Below are 17,650 nucleotides of genomic sequence, written 5' to 3'. Positions count from 1 at the left end.
GGGTGTGGGCCACGCTCATCATGTGATGCGAGGGCTATTTAAAGAGGCCCTCCGGCAGGGAGCCGTGATTCTGGGTGCCTGCACGTCTCCTTCCTCGTTACACCATGGCGGACGCCTTTGTCGGCACCTGGAAGCTAGTGGACAGCAAGAATTTTGATGACTTCATGAAGTCACTCGGTGAGTGAACTGTGCGCGCAGGATCCCGGGTGCGGAGGGCCATCAAGCCGGTCTTAACGCTGAGTTCCAGCTGGAGTGCCCCGTGTGCTTCCTGCACGCGCCCTGCCAGTCCAGGCTGGGAACACCCGCGCGCGAGGGCGGCGTGGACTGGAGGAGCATCCTGGCTTCCTGGGAGGGGGTTGTCATGGTCCGACTCACCTGGGGAATGCGGTGTCTAGGCAGAAGGCGCCTAAGGGGAAGCAGCTGTAGCTGTAGCTGCAGAGGTCCGGGCTGGGAGGGCTTTCTAGGAAGCAAGGTGTGCGATCTGGAGGTGAGAGAGGAGTTGAGCGAAAGAGCAGCAGGCCCCGGGAGGCTGGCAGCAGGAGGAAGCAAACAGGAGCATGGGTGGTCTAATTGAATCCGGAAAGGGACTAGAGCAGGTGTGATTGTATTGTAGGAGGAAATACCTAGGAGTCCCGAGGAAGACCAAGGAAAACCAGTGAGTTCTATCTGGGAACATGTGAAGACAGACCTGGGCAGTCAGCCACGGTCCCTTCCCCTCCATGTCGGGGTAGTGAAGGTGCCCTGGTTCTCACCAGTGTGTTCACGTGCGGTGTGTGCAACCCGCTCCCCATCACACCCGCTCCCCGATCAGTGACGGACACGCTCCTGGTAGGCTAGGGCAAGACCACTGCCACACACGGGCTTGCCCACAGCCCTGGTCTCCCACCTGCTCAGTGCCAAAGACTGGGTGAAGAAAGCTGTTGTCTGGGATACAACAGAGGGTGCCAGAAAGCAAGGTCAAGAGCTGTGAAGGAGGAGTGTGGTTTGGGGATAGGGAAGAATAAAGCGTTGGAGAATCTCCTTAGTAAGATCTGTGAAAATAGAGCCCCACTCCTTAGGAAAACAGCCCAGGGCGAGCAAGTTCCTCATCTGATGGGAATGTCCAGGATTTCTTTTTGTCATGACTGAAGACTCAACTTAGAGCCTTGTGCATTCCAGGCAGGCATTCTATCACAGAATCTCACACACACACACACACACACACACACACACACCCTCCATTCCCTTTTTACTTTGTGAGGCAGGGTCTCACTAACTTACCCAGGCTGGCCTTGAAATTGTAAGCTGCTAGCTCAACCTTCCAAGTAGTTGAAAAGCCAGAACCACCTAGAGTTCTTCGCACCTCCACATAGGCTTGCCAGTGGGAGATGATGACCCTCTCCCCCAGGACTGGCCCTACCCCTTCCTTTCTTGCCTTGGCCTTAGGTAAAGCCCCTTCCTGTGAAGTCCTTGGCTATATCATTCTAGTCTTCTAGGCTGGGATGGGGAAACTAGGCTGTGCCATGGCTGAGCTAGATTCGATTCCTCCTTCGGAAGAAGAGGGCTGGATTATGACATGTTGAGGGATGCGTGGGGGTTCCTCTCACCTATTTCTGGATCTTTTCTGAAATGGTCCCCCAAAGCATTTTTGTCATTTTGGTTCTGGGGGTGGAACCCAAGGCCTTGCACACGCTTAGCAGACACCATGACTGCTGAACCTCCGCCCCAGCACGAGCTCCCATCAGCACCTACCCTGAGAGCCCTGCATCCTCTAGTTTGGAAGCTGGGCTTCGTTTTTGTTTTGAGATGGGGTTTCACTGTGTAGCCCTGGCTGTCCTCTTGCCTCTGCCTCCCCAACATGGGGGTGACAGACAAGCACCCACACCCTGCTAGTTGGCTGGTCTTGATAGGGTAGGGAGTACTAGATTACCCAGGTTTAGTTCCGCTTCCCCAAGCCAAACTGCTAAGTCTGGAACAGCCGTGGCCTCCTTTCCAGCCTTGGTGTGCCTCAGTGCTTGCCATCTTCAGGCCGTTGTGCTCGGGGTGTTGACTTCAGGGTCTCCAGCAGGCTGAGCACTTGATCGTCCCAAGGGGCACCCACAGAGCAAAGCAAGCTTCTTCTGTTACTTCATTTAGCCTGAACATATAGAAGGGCAGAAGCCCAGAGAAAAGCAGACTCACCCCAGCTCTCAACCAATAACTGATTTCATTACACCCTACACCTGTGGGTGGGTTCTCGGAAAATAACTGGTTCCCCGCTGAGGCCCAGTTCACTCAGACACCAGCAGGCAAAGCCTTAGCCTACAGAAACAGGTTCTTAGAACAGAGCAGGCCAGCCTAGTATAAGTGACTACAGGTACACAAGGTCACTCTAGCACAATTTGGGAATCTAGGCCACTAAACACTGAGATTTTTGCTTGTTGTAGGTGGTAGTGGTTTGTTTATGCCTTTTTCAAACCATGTCTCACTACAGCTCACATTCTGGAGCTGCGAAGCTCAAGCTGGCCTTGAATTCTTGGCATTTCTCCTGTTTCAGCCTCCTGAGTGAGATTATAGGCAAGAGTCACCATGCTCGGCTTGTTTGACTTTGGATAAGACAGCACACTCTCTAGGCCTTATTTGTAAATTGTGAATAGTAAAACCTATGTTTAGAACTGTTTCGGGCATTACTTGACTGTCCATGGAGAGCTTCCAGCAAATACACATGGCCAGGTGGATATTTGGAGGCCCCATACCATATCCCTATATTGGGCTGCCTCCTACCTCACCCCCTGAGCACAGCCTGTGCTTGGGCCAGAAGACAGGGAGTCAACAATGGAAGATTCTAAGGAAGCTGCAACCCAAGCAGGGTGAAGACTTGACCTACCGGGTCTGTGTACTTCACCTGCCTCTGGACACCTGGGAATTGCCCAGGTCTCAGATCCAATGCTGATGTCAGGAGTCTCCCCAGGACTTCAGCTCAATCCTTAAGTCTGTAGGACTCCCTTTTACTTTTGACCCGAAGGCCTTGAGCTGTAGTGTGCTACACACAGAGGGTGGAACACTGATGTCCTCGGCTTCAGGGTGAAAAACAGCAGACAGTCCTTATCCAGGGGACTCTAGCCTTATCCAGGGCTGTTGACTATTTCTTCTTCCTTCAGTCTGTGGTCTGAGTGTTCAGGAGGCCAGAGGCAGTAGCTGCTCTGCCCTGGAGGTTGACACAGGGCTTAGCAGCTTCAATCTGATTTGTGACCCTGGGCTTAAACTCCATCACAGTGTTTACATCTACAAACCCTTGCAGGGACAGGACTGAGGGGCCAAACAGGCATTTCATACCCCTTGAGACCTCATTCTGATTTCCACTGTTGTATCAACATTCCTAGTGTTTAACGTGAGTCCAACAGCTGCAGAGCTAAGGAAAAGACTGAAGGAAAAAAAATGGCCACACAAAGACACTGGCCACTATGGTCCTCCTTCCCCAAGATGCCTCCGAGCTTGTACAACCACCTCTCCACCCCAGCTAATTCTCGGCCATCTGCCCCTGTCCTTAGGTGTGGGCTTTGCCACCAGACAGGTGGCTAACATGACCAAGCCTACCACAATCATCGAGAAGAATGGGGACACTTTCGTCATAAAGACACACAGCACCTTCAAGAACACAGAGATCAGCTTCCAGCTAGGAGTGGAGTTCGATGAGGTGACGGCAGACGACAGGAAGGTCAAGGTGAGTCAGAGAAAGGGATGGAGGGTGGTACTGAGACACTATAGGGGAAGAGGCTGGCCCTCTCTTAGCTCCTTGGCTTTGTATCCCAAGAGGCACACTGTCAGAGATTTAGACCAAGGTTCATAAAGCCTGTTCAGTGTTGGGTGCCCCAGGGGCTAAGTACAAACTCTGGCCTAGTTTCTCCTCGCCTTCCTGCCACTCGAGTGGGCAGCAGAGCCAAGATGTTCTCCTGACCTTGTGTCTCCAGCCCCAGCTGGGTGACCTTGTGCACCGAGGTATGCGGTAGCTCTGAGGACTTCAGCAGCCATGGCTGTGACCTGAAGTGCTTCAGGAATGATGCCCAGAAGTCAGTGCCCTGGACCGAGGTCATCCAGGCTCTGTCAGCAAAGGAGGCAACTGGAAACAAAAGCCTGAGTCCTACTTACAGGTTTCCTCTTCTGCGCCCCAGGCTAGGCCACTGCCCTTGACACCAGCTGACAGCCAGGGCTATGCTCCAAGAAGGACACTCACCAACATGAATGTTGTGGGTGCATGTAGTCTCCAAGTATTGATTTCAGGGTATGGGAAGGAGCACCTACCTACCTCCAGCGTTGCTCAGTTGCCTCATGGTGGTTATCCTGGCAGCTTGCTCTAAACTTCCCAGCAGTGGTTCAGGCACAGAACCTAGGGTTGTTGATATCTGTAATATCTGTATCTACAGATTGTCCCTATACCAGTATCCCTTGCATCATAACCCTAAGTTGATCTCTTTAGCTCTTTCTCCCACATGGCTGCCTCCAGAAAGAACAGGGTAGGTACTGGTCTTGCAGATGCAGATGAGCTGAAGCCCAGCCCAGGACCACACAGCAGGCTAGCAGTGGCACAGGGGATGGTGCCTGAGATGACAATGTATTTTGGATGAAGGAGGCTTAACTACATCCTTGAACTTGACACCTTTTTTGTGGGACCAGACCCCACATGAAATACAACAGTGGCCTGCTGGGATGTTTGGGCCAAAACCGAACTACTGAGTTGATAAAAGCCAATGGGGAATGCAGATAATCCAGAAGGTGGAATATAGAAGGAACAAGAGATGAGCGATCAAATACAGCCATCACCTTTCTAGACGTGTACCCCACAAACCCTGCTGAGTTCCCAAATTCCTAGAGAAGAGGGACCTGGGGAAGCTGCCAGACAGAAGCCAGCTGATAGAAGCTGGCAGCACTGGGGACCCGATGGGCACTGGAGCCGGAGTTGAAGAACACTGCAAGGACACCTGGTCCTGGGACCTTGCGATTGCTGCTCTTTTGCCAGTTGAGGGGGTCACGTGATATAAACTAAAGGAAGTCTAATTTTCCAATACGTCCCAAGGATCTTTTAGACGCGGATATGCACAAGACTCGAAAGATCTTCCGGATTCCTCTTTGGGTAGTGTCAGAGAAATGGATGGACTTGACAGGACCTGGGACTGGGCTCTACTGAGCTACACCTCAACTTGAGGTCCTCTCGGTCAGCACTGGCTAGGTTCCTGGTCTGTCTTGCCCTTCAGTTCTGGCCCTGGTCACAGCTTAGGCTCTACCTCTTCCCACAGTCAACCGTAACACTGGATGGAGGCAAACTTGTCCATGTGCAGAAGTGGGATGGACAGGAGTCTACGCTTGTAAGGGAGCTATGTGACGGCAAACTCATCCTGGTAAGATGGGCAGTGGTGGGTCCTCCCCTGGGGGCCAGAGGAACTAGGAAAAGAGAGGCAGGGGTGGAAATTACACACAAGCCTTGGTTCAAGTATCAGCCTAAAGGCCGCCCCACTCTGGACAGACACATTGCCTTAGTAACATCAACCGTGAGGGCTGCTGGGAAGACAGTGTATTCAGAGCCAAAAGCACCATCCAAGTGGGAAGAAAGCAACAGGTGCCCATGGCCGCCTCCTCCTACTTGCTCTTTCCCAGGAAGAGGGAGAAAGCAGGGCCAGTTGGCCCCAGGCTCTCTAGGAGCAATGGCTACCCCATCCTCTCCTGGGTGGCCAGCGGACATCTGCAGCAGCAGGGTCTGTTGTGTCTGGCTTCCTGCAAATACCAATGGCCTAGATAGGGGATACACCAGGACTGCAGATTTGCTCTGGGACAGGTTTGGGAGCTTCACTAGGAGACTGCAGCTTTGTAGATGGCATGTGCACCAGAAGCATGGAGTGCGATGTCAGCACCACAGACCCATCTGGCTCAGTGGAACCTGCTAACTGTATCTCAGTCACATGAGACTGGGGTCCCCAGTGAGTCAGGAGTGACGTGCCTAGCTCAGGACCATAGGCACCGGGCAGTTAGACTAAGGCAACCACAGCTTGGCTCTACTGTACCACAATCATGGGTAGTTAGGGGAGAGAGGAAAGGTTGGTAGATTAGCGGTTTTCTCAAGGCTCTGGATCTTCTTATTCACATGTTTGTCTACTATGTGCCAGGTACCGCCTTAGAAGGCAGATGCTAAACACAAAAGACCAATTCACCTCTTCTTTCAAGGGCCCATTTCCCCCAAAATCTTTAAAATGGGAATTATAACACCTATATTAAAAGATTTGTATCAGAAAATGTCAAGTTCCTGGCACATAGTAGGTATTCAAGTTCTGTTTAGGAAGAAGAGAGTGAGGAGCACCCTCTCTTGCTCTGCCCCATCTGACCCTGTTTTTCCTTCCAGACACTCACCCACGGCAATGTAGTGAGTACCCGAACTTACGAGAAGGAGGCATGAGGCTGCTAGGCTGTCACGGACTGTTCCTCTGCCAGCTGGCTACCCCTCGACTCAGCACCACGTTGCCTCATTTTTTTTCCTCTGGTGTTTTGTATAAATACACATTGGTTGGGATTTTTCTGGAGATCAGGGCACCAGCCTGGAGTCCAGTTCCCATTGTGTATGTGGTTTATTTTTTAAAACTGTACCCAAAGGGTGCTCCGAGGTCAATAAAGCAGAGCCAAGGCCACCCAGTTGCTTTTGCCTTTGGTCTTCCTTTCCTTTGTGCCCTAGGCTGAAATGAGAGCCTGTAAGCCACCAGGAAGCAGCACTGGTAAGGAGCCCAGGTGGACAGTCTCCTGCCACCGGTGAGGGCACAGCAGCTCTATACAATCCTTTATCCTGGCTCGCCATGGTCAGATAGCTGTCTCTGAGTGACCACTTCACACCCACTATGCACAGAACACACCTGGACTGACTCTACAGTGTGCTGTGGTCACCCTCTTCTTCTTGTCTGAGTATAAACTCAGGACAAGGAGAAGGGGATCACTGGGGTGGGAGGAGACTGCTAAGTTCCCATTCATGCCCCAGCAAGCCCCCAAGGTTACAGTCTTCCTATGGAAGGTCTTCACTATGGAAGAGGGGACTCAAGAGTAATGTCAAGAAAGCTGTGATTTGCTGGGTGGTGATGGTGCACACCTTTAATCCCAGAACTTAGAATGCAGACAGGCCTCTGTGAGTTCGAGGCCAGTCTGGTCTACAGAGAGAGTTCTAGGACAGGCTCCAAAGCTACAGCGAAACCCTGTCTTGAAAAACAAAAACAAAAAAAAAGCTGTGACTTTGTGACTTCTAGTGGCCTTGGTTTCTTTCCAGGGTCTTGGATGACATATTAAGTGTATTCTGTGAACTAATGTGCTAAGTCTGTAGGTAACTCAGGAAGGATTATAGGAATAAGGCCTTCTGGAAAGTTTAAAACCAAACACATTTCCATTTATGCCAGGAATTTAAGCAGAGACCTGAAATGGAAGAGTCACTCACACAGTGATGGACAGAAAGCAGAGCAATGACCTTGGCTTCAGAGCACTGGTTGAGCAGTCACTGCACACAGCTTTCACTTTGAGCACAGGCCCAAGTTGAGGGAATGGAGCCGGGGAACACTTCTCCCTCCTGCTACCAACAGAGGCTGCAGAGTCCACCCACAACTGGTCCCAAATAGCAGGCAGACGGGCTGCTCACCCACAATAGCCAGGCTCACCTCCACAGTAGCACCTGTGGCTCTAGCTTGGACTCCTGCAAAGAAACCAGCTCTGGTAGTGGCAGCCGGGGACGGTACTAGAACCTTCTGCTGAATGAGAAAATTGTGTACAAGAATGCAATGGCTGCAGGGGTCACTTGCAAAGGGATCAGAAGCAATAAGGAAAAAACATTTTGGGAGCTTCCCTCTAGCTTCTCAAGCTGCTTGCTGCACGAGAAGCCATCTGAGACCACAGGGACAAAGTCAGAGGCCATATTCTCACTACTGAGTCTTTCCAGGAGCAGGGCTGCTGGAGCCACAGCCCAGTCCACCCTCATTCCTTATGCTTCTTGTGCTTCTTCTTCTTCTTCTTTTTCTTTGTAGCCTTGCTGTCTTTAGATGCATGCCTTGCCTTCTTGCCCATATCACTCTCAGAGTCAGAGCTGTCACAGTCAGATGACTTCCTGTCTCTGTGTTTCTTTTTCTTCTTTTCCTAAAAGGAAAATGTAAAGTTTCAATATGTGTGTATATCTCCTTTAATAACAAAACCAATAGGTGACCAATAGGTGAGATGCACCACACTCTGTACCAATCTCAAGGACTTTGGAGGTAGGAACAGGAAGATCAGGAGTTCAAGGTCAGGAGGACTGCACAGAGAAACCCTGTCTCAAAAACCAAACCAAAACAAAAAGAAACCTGGGCAAAGAGGCACGTGCCTATAATAATCCCAGTGCTACAGGGGCAGATTGGGGAGGGGTGTGCACAGCGAGCTCCAGAAACGGGCAGTACATGTTGTTACTAGTTTTTTTCTCTAACGCTTGCACACAGTTCTTTGTTAAGAAGATGTAAGATGTGAGCTACTTACTACTTTGTGTCACACAGATTATGTTTTTAAAGGGACAATTTCAAGGGTCTCATGTATTCTCACCACATCACTGTCAGAACAGCCACTCAGATTTGCCTAAGGAAATAGAATTATGATGATTCAAAAAGTTTTAAATAACTCAGCACCAATAATTCTGCATACACTAATCATTTAAAATAGTTTAAACATGAAATTGGCCCAAATATTTCATACTGTTTTAGTAATGTGTGAGACAGTGTTATGGAAAGAGCTCATTTGACTCCTGGTGGAATGGGCATGTCTAATTTTTCTTACATAATTAGCAAACTATTATTGAGAAATGCCCTATCCTGTTTCTGTCCAAAAAAGGAAAAAGTCAGCAGGGCGGTGGTGGCGCATGCCTTTAATCCCAGCACTCGGGAGGCAGAGGCAGGCGGATCTCTGTGAGTTCGAGACCAGCCTGGTCTACAAGAGCTAGTTCCAGGACAGGCTCCAAAGCCACAGAGAAACCCTGTCTCGAAAAACAAAAAAAAAAAAAAAAAGGAAAAAGTCATCCCCACTTCCCTGAAGTGGTACTGGGGATTAAACCCAGCATGCTGTGACTGTGATTTACCCCCAGAGCCAACAAAATGTTAGGTTTAAAATTCTGGTTTAGAACTTTAATCTTGAATTCCTGATAGCCATGTAGTATTTTATTTGGGAAGATAAAACTTATCTTCCGGGCTGGAGAGATGGCTCAGAGGTTAAGAGCATTGCCTGCTCTTCCAAAGGTCCTGAGTTCAATTCCCAGCAACCACATGGTGGCTCACAACCATCTGTAATGGGGTCTGGTGCCTTCTTCTGGCCTACAGGCATACACACAGACAGAATATTGTATACATAATAAATAAATATTTAAAAAAATAAAAAAAAAGAGGCCTCGAATGTGTGCTGGTTAAGTCTTACAGCAGGTTGGAGACAGGGCCTGAAGGAAGAACCACCATCACCAAAATCCCAAGAATCCAGATATGAGACCATGCCTACCAAGGGTCTAATTGAAATCTGTACAATGTGCTGAAATCTGGTATTAATAAAATGTCAAAATAGCATACATGGTTAAAATAAAATACAAAAGTATGTTGATTGTTTGAGGTGAAAGTTAAAAGAAAGCCTGCTAAATCATTAGGCAAATTGGGAAATCATTTTAAATAAACAGATGACATCATGACACAGCAAAAAAAAAAAAAAATCCAAATGAGAGAGAGAGAACTAGGACCCTCAACATTTGCAGATTTTATCTTATTTAAACTGTGTTGAAAGTGTGATGATGTGTACAAGATAGACATGCTACCATGTTTACACACACTTGTGCATATTTAGTACCCAGAACACTCCTGGATCTGGAGCTGGTTGCAGGCGACTGTGAGACAGACACCAGTGGTATGGAACTGAACTCCAGCAGCACTAGAGTTGGGTTTGATTTTTTTCTGTTTTTTTCTGTTTTGTTTTGTTGTTGTTCTTTGAGACAGGGTTTCTCTGTGTAGCTGTGGAGTCTGTCCTGGAACTAGCTCTGTAGACCAGGCTGACCTCGAACTCAGAGATTCGCCTGCCTCTGCCTCCTAAATCCTGGGATTAAAGGTGAGTGCCACCACTGCCTGGCTTTCAGTGAGTTCTTAGCTAGTCTGGTCTACAGAGTGAGTTCCAGGAGAGACCTCATCTCAAAATGAATAAATAAAAATGATAGATAAATAAGTTTAGGTCAATCTTTCCAACAGTCAAAGCAACAGGAAAAGCAAGTATTTGGGGTGGGGTGTTTGGAGCAGGACCTCAAGCAGCCCAGGCCCATCCTTTTATTCCTGACTCTCAGCCTCCTGGGCACTGGAAATGCAGCAGTGTACTACTATGTCAGCTTTTGGATTCTTTGGGAGAAATAGGTACACCAGGCTTTTCTTCCTGCCATTTTTATATCATTTATATGAGTGTTCACGTGCACTCCATAACTTTCAAGAGTCAGTTCTCTTTCCCCTGGGGATTCAACACAGCCAGGCCTCAGGCTTGGCAACTAGCTGCCGTTATCCACTAAACAATACCACTGGTCTCTCTACTATCATTTTAATTAAAACAAACAAACAAAAACTTCATAGGGAAGCCTACTCTACAGGGCATGGCATGGGAGGTCCAGAACCCTAGAGGGGTTAGGCACAGTCAAAGAGCCCCTGGAGGCTGCCAGAATATAGACTGGAGACTGTTCCCTTACAGCAGCCCCACAGATGTGCTGGCAATGGAAACGGATGGCCTCCCTCACCCCAGAGGGTAATAACCGTCCTGAGCTACATGTGAAGGAGCTTCGGGAGGGAGCATAGTCAGAGCAGAAAAGACGACTTTCTCACTCACACAGAGACGGCAAGCGCTCTGATGGATCAGCATGGATCAGAGAGGGATTCTAACTGACATTTCATTCTTTTTTCACAGGGGGAGGTCCTAAAGTTAGACACTTCTACACACAACCATGTCACCAGAGCTAGCAGAACAAACCCAGGGTTGGTTCCTAGGCTTCTGAGGGGTGACCTGGGTAGTACTTCAGGACTGTGTAAGTTTAAGTATCTACACTGTTTCACCAAAATTCCCCAAAGGAGACACAGGAAGAGGGAGGGAATACAGAAAAATGAGGCTCCTGCAGGCTTTCTGGCCAGCATCCTGCAAGCCTGTCGGCCTGGGTGATGCACCAGGGGCTCCAAGCTGCCTTGTGGGGGAAAGAACAGCAAGTCAGGTGTCACGCAGACTTAGCCCTGAGTTCTACTTCCTACTCTGCAGCCTTGGAGCTCACTGAAGTCTAGCTGCTGCAAATGGAAATCAGGTAAGTATAGCACCCATGTCATATGACTGTGAATATTTAATGAGACAGTATCCATGGTGTGAAGAAGTTGGAAGCACTAGTCCCAGATTATAGTGACAGGGTTGCCATCTGCCTGTAGATGGAAAGATGTATCTCCTGAGGGCACAGCCCCTCTTCCACGAACACAACAGGAGGCCCACAGTATGGTGGTCAGAACAGCAATCTTAGAATAAGACAGCTGAATTCTAGCTCCGCCACTAGAGTTGCCCTGTAGCTGGGACGAAGGACTTGTTTAAACTATACTTACTCCAGAAGATGCTATGAGAGTAAGTGACACATCACGGCGCCCAGCAACACCTAACAGTTCCCCTTCCACCCAGCGCTAGTGACTGAGCCCACAACTCTGTGCACACCAGGCAAGCGCTCTACCATGAACTTACGTCACCGCTGTACAAGTACTGTTTCTTATTTCAGTAACTCGCAGGGTCTTCTCAGTATCAGCAAATAAGTACAACAAATAAGTTAAAGTTTTCTCCAATAAATACTGTAGAGAGTAGAGGAAATGCCTTTTAGACCTACATTCCCAAACTCTAACAACCACGGCTAGGAGCAGAAAGGTAGCAAGTCCATGGTTTAGTTTAAGTCTAGCAACTTCCTGGATGCTGTGGGCTTGAGAGCCTGGTGAGGTATGTCCCATAGGCAGGCCACAGTCCTGGGAAGTAAATGAGTTGACAGTCTGGCTTAGCCTGGGGAGGGGAGGATAAGCATAATACTGCTTTCATATCCTTATACTATAATACTCTGCCAGCTTTTTTATTTTAGCCTTTATATTTTCAGAGAGCCTCACTAATTTCCCTGGTTTGCCTGAGACTCATGATGTAGATCAGGCTAGCCTCTTAGCTCTGCTTCTCCAGTGCTGTGGTTATTGGCACACCCTAACGGCCAATTCTTGAATTTCACTTATCTCATCAATCAGCCAAATGGGCACTCCTCACCCAACACCACATGCCTCATTTCTACTAATTTACTTTTGGGCGACTTCAGACATGAAGAGTATCAACACACAGATAATTTCCACATGTCTATCTTTTACTTTAGCTTCTCCCTGAACCCTGAAGTGTATCAAACACCTATTCCACAGTCCCTTCAGGTATGAAACAGGCACCTCAATTCCTAGGCCCAGCCCCTCTCTCAAACTTAACCTCGTCCAGCTCTCATTCCCATCTTCATAGGCAGCAATTCAAACTAACCACACACATACTCCAAAGACAGGGTTTCTTCATGCCATGTAGCCCTGGCTGTCCTGAAACTTGCCCTGAACTCACAGAGATCCACCTGCCTCTGCCTCCTGAGTGCTGGGATTAAAGGTGTATGCCACACTGCTGGCTCACACTAAAACCTTGATTCCTTTCTAGTGTTTCACCTCAGATCTTTCAGCTACAGTCTGAAACTCATGATGCCATCTTTATCAGTCCCTTCCTACCTTACATCTAATCTCTCAACAGATTCTGTCAGCTCTCTCTTCAGAACACCCCCAACAGCCCCTTCAGAACACCCCCCTCCCCCGTCAGCTCCTTTCTCATGATCTCTACAGCTGTATCAGCCCCACTGGCCTCTCATCTGGGTTGGTGGTGTCTGTCAACCTGCCTGCTTTTAGCTTCACTTTCTGACCAGTTAGTTTCCATATAGCAGCCAGAACAATCTTCTAAAAAAGGCAGAGGCAAGTGGATTTCTGTGAGTTCGAGGCACAAGAGTCAGTACATGTCATTGCTCTGCTGAAAAGCTCTAGCTAAGCAGAGGCTGGAGTCCTCACACCAGGGCCCTCCGAGGTCTCTACACCTCCGCTCCTTTCACTCACTCCTAGTCTACCCACACTGGCCGCCTCACTATTTTCCCTGGTCCAGAAGTGTGTCAGGCTCATTCCCAGCACCCAGCTACTGCGCCGCAGAAGTCCTCTCTCTCCACTTATCTAAGTCATTTGCTTCCTCACTTCATATAAACGTACTTATCCCCCTGCCTCAGCTCCTCATGTGCTGGGATAACAAGGGCACACCATTGCACACGGCTTCAATGATAGTTCCTAAGAGTGGCCTACCCAAATAGCACCCTATCTAAATGCCAAGACAGGCTGGGGTGTAGCTCAGTGGCAGAGCGCTTGCTCACCAGGCACAAGGTGCTGGGTTTGGTTTGTGAATGCCACAAAACAAACAACCCCAGAACTATTTCCTCCAGGGCATTTGCACTACTTGATGTTACTGTCGTGTAGCAGTTGTTCATTGTCTGGCACCTCCATTAGATCACAATGCATTTTCTTCATTTTGTACCTCAGCAACTAGAAGAGAGGTACAGATAACAGAAGCTCTATTAGTGCATAAAGCTGAAGTACAGTATGTGTGTGGAGAGAATGGTGGAAGATGATATTATATAACAGAAATGGAAAAAGAATATCTGGGTGCAGAGGCTCCACTTGTAATCTCAGTATCTGATAGACGGAGACAGGAAGACCAGGCATTTAAGATCACCCTCGACTACACAGTGAGTTGGAGGCCAGATAAAAGGACACACACATGGGAGGGGGGGCGCTCAGCAGATAAAGCACTTGCTGTACAAACCTGGTGACCCGAGTTCAATCCCCAGAACCCCCAGAAAAGTGGAAAGAGAGAACTGGCTCCATGAAGTTGTCCTCTGACCTGTAAACACATATTGTGGCATATACAGGCCAGCTCTCATACATCATGCGTACACTGAAATAACTCATTTTTTAAAAGGATTTGAAGTACCAATGGTATCTGAGCAGACCACACTGGGCAGCTCTGTGCTGGTAGACTTGGTAGTCTATTCTACATGGGCACCAGAGGTTCCCTACATAGTAGGATAGCATGGCCAATGATGCCCCTATTTCTCATTCTTCTGTAAATGGTATAGGTGACAGCAATTGCATTTCTGGAGTTAAATATAGCTACATTTTACTATAATTAGTAGGCAGCCTGGTCCCTAAGGTATGTGTTTCCTCATAATCTGGTACTAATTTAGAAAGATCCATGATGATCTGTAAGTCAAAGAGGATGGCAATCTCAGACTGCAGGTTGAGAGGACATTATCCAAAGAAGGGGCTGGCAAGATGGTTCAGTAGGTATAAAATACTCCAAATCCCATGGTGGAAAGACATCCCAAAAGATGTCTTCTGACACACACACTTTCACTCATTCACACACCATGGTACGTGTGCACCCTCACTTACACACACAAAATAAAAATGATGAACTAAATTAGAATTTAAAAAAAAGATTATCTATGGGTTTGTCAGAGGCCGTGGAAATATAGAGCACATGGCAATTGAATTCAGATGCCGGCCCACCAGAGGAGTGACTCTGATGGAGGTCAATCCTGTCCAGACAAAGCCTGCAGGACCATAGACTCTGGAGACTGTTGCAGCTTGGTGTCTCCCAATACCTGCATTGTAGTGTGCGACCTCATGTGATGTGTGTATGTTATCTCATGATTATATCTCAGTCTTATGGGCACATATATCTATGCATGGTCGTTTAGCTATATAATTCTGATATACAGGAAATATACTAGGACATGCTTCCTAACTAGATCTATTTTCCCACAATGACCCTTAAAAGCTCGCTTGTTCTTTTTGTTTAGACTAACTGCACACAATTAGCTCACTTTCACCTCCGAGCAAGTTCAAACTAGACTAAAGGCTTTCTGCAAATAGATCATAAGTTTAAAACTGTACAGCTATGTCCAAGGTCAAAGTCGCAGATGTCCAACCAAGGTTGCAATACAAAGTACCCTAATAAAGGCATGCAAATTCTTCTCTTGCCAGTCTACTGACAATAGACCTATGTCTCAAAGTTTGTCACTGGGCACTGTAGCCCACCCCCCGCCCCTGTCTGGTCATGGTCTTACTCCTGCAACTTTGGAACCTTGGGTTGTCATGGCAATGGCTCAGCTCCTTACTTGCTTGCCCTAGGCATGAACTTTTGTCCAATGAGAGCTAATTCTTATAATTTTTTTTTTTTATCACTTCAAGGCTCCTGTAAAAAGAAGAGTCTTTAGGCTAGGAGGGAAGAAGCTAGGAGGAATTAGTAGTAGGGGATTAGGATAGAAGAAAAACAATAAAGAGACTGATTCAGAAAAGCAGAGCGAAAGAGGGTGAGTTCATTCACCCTCAGATACCCTAAGAAAAAAGTCCCTTTCACTTGCTGTAGCATCCAACCTGAACCCTAAAGAGGGTCTTGGGGCTGGACCCCAAAGGCTCTCCTTATGGGTTCATCATAAGAACCAATTCTTATTTTACCATTTTATAACCATTTCTATTTATGTCTTTGCTTCCTCTTGTTCTAATTACAGTCTAGCAAATGAGTCACAGCTTTCAGACACTAGGACAGACACTGCCATGTTCTGTCCTGAACACACTGCTAAACGGACACATGATGGCTGTGTGGGTAAGGACAAGAGTGCGAGGCATGTATGCTCAGTGAAAGGGGGTAGGAGAAAGTTAATATTCCCCGCCAGCAGCAGCAAAGGCAAAATCCATCTCTCTCCACACTGAGGGGAGGGACCAAGGAGAAACATGGGGTCTAGCTACCCTAAGTCAGAGGAGGCCTGTTGTATGCCAGATATTTATTGTTGTGACATACGGCATCTTTACTCCCTGCCTCTTCCTCCTTCCTCGACTCTGCCGGGAATCTTCTGAGCTTAGTATTAAATATGCTCTCCTACCAGAACACAGAAGCCAGACACTGAAGCAGACTTGAGAAGAAACAGGTAAGGTGCAACAGCGTCAGTTTTTGATTCTTGCTGCAGTCCTGAGTGGGCTTGACTACACCTCACTCCTGTCCTCGAGAGCCAGTGACTTCCTTGGGATTAGCTTCTCTCCTCTATTGCCATACATGCCTGTTCTTAAGCAATTAGCTGATTGAGTGCTGTGACCTGTACTTCACGTGGGATGCCTACCACACAGTCATTCCTGTTTGGATGGCTGAATGCACGCCCTTCAGATCAATCTATTCAGTTCTTCATGTGGCCCCAGAACTGAGGACTAGAGCAGTGTCTGAGTCCACAGACATGGACTCTCAACGTCTTTAAAGCACACAGACACCAACCAACAAACAAACTGGCTAAAGATGACCTTAGTATCTTGTTATATCAAGTGACTAACACTCTCCTGGACACATGTGAGGCAGAAGCAATATAAATTTTAAGAGGGCTTTAAAAATGCCCTCTCCAGGCACAACTACAATGTCGACAAAACTCTGGAGGCCAACAGTAGGATCACCAACAGTAGGATCACCAACAGTAGGATCACCAACAGTAGGATCACCAGTCCATGGCTAGCCTGGGACACAAGCAGACACAAGGAGGAGCAGGAGGAAGGAGTAGTAGTAGTCGTTAGTAATAGTAGAGAGCTTTTGGCAGGACCCAGGAACTAAAAACGTGAGACAGAGAATGAAATAAAGGCATATGGCTTCTCTCCTAGGAGGATGTTATTGCTGTTAAGACACGTTATATAAACAGAAGGCCAGAAACAAGGATGTGTGTGTTGTCAGAGAGAGCTCATAAAAGAGATGAAGGGGGAGTGGTGGAGAGATGGTTCATTGGTCAAGAGTACTGGCAACTCAGGGCTGGGCGGTGGTGGCACACACCTACACCTTTAATCCCAGCACTCGGGAGGCAGAGGCAGGCGGATCTCTGTGAGATCAAGGCCAGCCTGGTCTATAAGAGCTAGTTCCAGGTCAGGCTCCAGCTACAGAGAAACTCTGTCTCAAAAAAAACAAAAAACAAAAACAACAGGAAAAAAAAAGTACTGGCAACTACTAACAGAGGATCCAGGTTCAATTCCCAGCATCTACACAGCAGTTTACAACCATCTGTACTACAGCTCCATGGCATCCAGTTCCTTCTCTGGCCTCTGCTGGCAGCAGGCACACACATGGTGAACAGACATACACGCAGGAAAAACACCCACAGACAATAAACAATAAAGTCAAACAACCCCCCTGCCCCAACCCAGAGATTATGGTGGTGTGTTTAAGAGTACTGGAGCTAGGTACTGTAGTGAAGGAGCACTCCAGCGGTGGAGGTGGGGATCATCAGTTCAAGGTCGCCTGAACTACTGAAGTCTGAGCTCAGTCTGAGCTATGAGACCATGTCTCCAAAAACAGTCAGTACCAATTAGGAACTGACTTGTCATCACTTTCTATTTTGAGGAGCTGGGCATCACCCCATAGGGAACACTGCCAAAGATCACAACAATCCCACTCTGCAGCTGAAAGAACAGTGGTTAGTTTAAACTTACACAGCCCATCACAGTTCCCAAGGACCTCAAACAGGTCTGGAAGACTCAAGCCGAAGTCTAAAGAA

The 17,650-nt window shown here is 48.0% G+C and overlaps 2 protein-coding genes across 5 annotated transcripts in view; one reads left to right on the top strand and one right to left on the bottom strand.

The window, feature by feature from the left end:
* Nucleotides 1-33: 33 nt before the first annotated feature.
* Nucleotides 34-6,636, top strand: Fabp3 (fatty acid binding protein 3). The gene is made up of 4 exons (XM_041652032.1): nt 34-177; nt 3,510-3,682; nt 5,253-5,354; nt 6,350-6,636. The coding sequence occupies exons 1-4, from the start codon at nt 105-107 to the stop codon at nt 6,401-6,403; spliced, it is 402 nt and encodes a 133-aa protein (XP_041507966.1). The 5' UTR covers nt 34-104; the 3' UTR covers nt 6,404-6,636.
* Nucleotides 6,637-7,350: 714 nt separating this feature from the next.
* The window catches only part of Zcchc17 (zinc finger CCHC-type containing 17), a 47,865-nt gene continuing 37,565 nt past the window's right edge, over nt 7,351-17,650 (bottom strand). For all 4 annotated transcript variants that reach the window (XM_041652027.1, XM_041652028.1, XM_041652030.1 and 1 more), the window contains one exon: nt 7,351-8,109. In XM_041652027.1, coding sequence (XP_041507961.1) covers nt 7,951-8,109 — 159 coding nt within the window. In that variant the 3' untranslated portion in view covers nt 7,351-7,950. The remainder of the gene's footprint in view (nt 8,110-17,650) is intronic.

Source organism: Microtus oregoni, unplaced genomic scaffold, assembly GCF_018167655.1.
Source record: "Microtus oregoni isolate MIOR12 unplaced genomic scaffold, Mior012 000005F_ref0000423, whole genome shotgun sequence".
In the NCBI taxonomy this organism is placed as follows: Eukaryota; Metazoa; Chordata; class Mammalia; order Rodentia; family Cricetidae; genus Microtus; species Microtus oregoni.
Note: the sequence above shows the minus strand (reverse complement) of the source record. Positions and strands in the feature narration are given on the sequence as shown.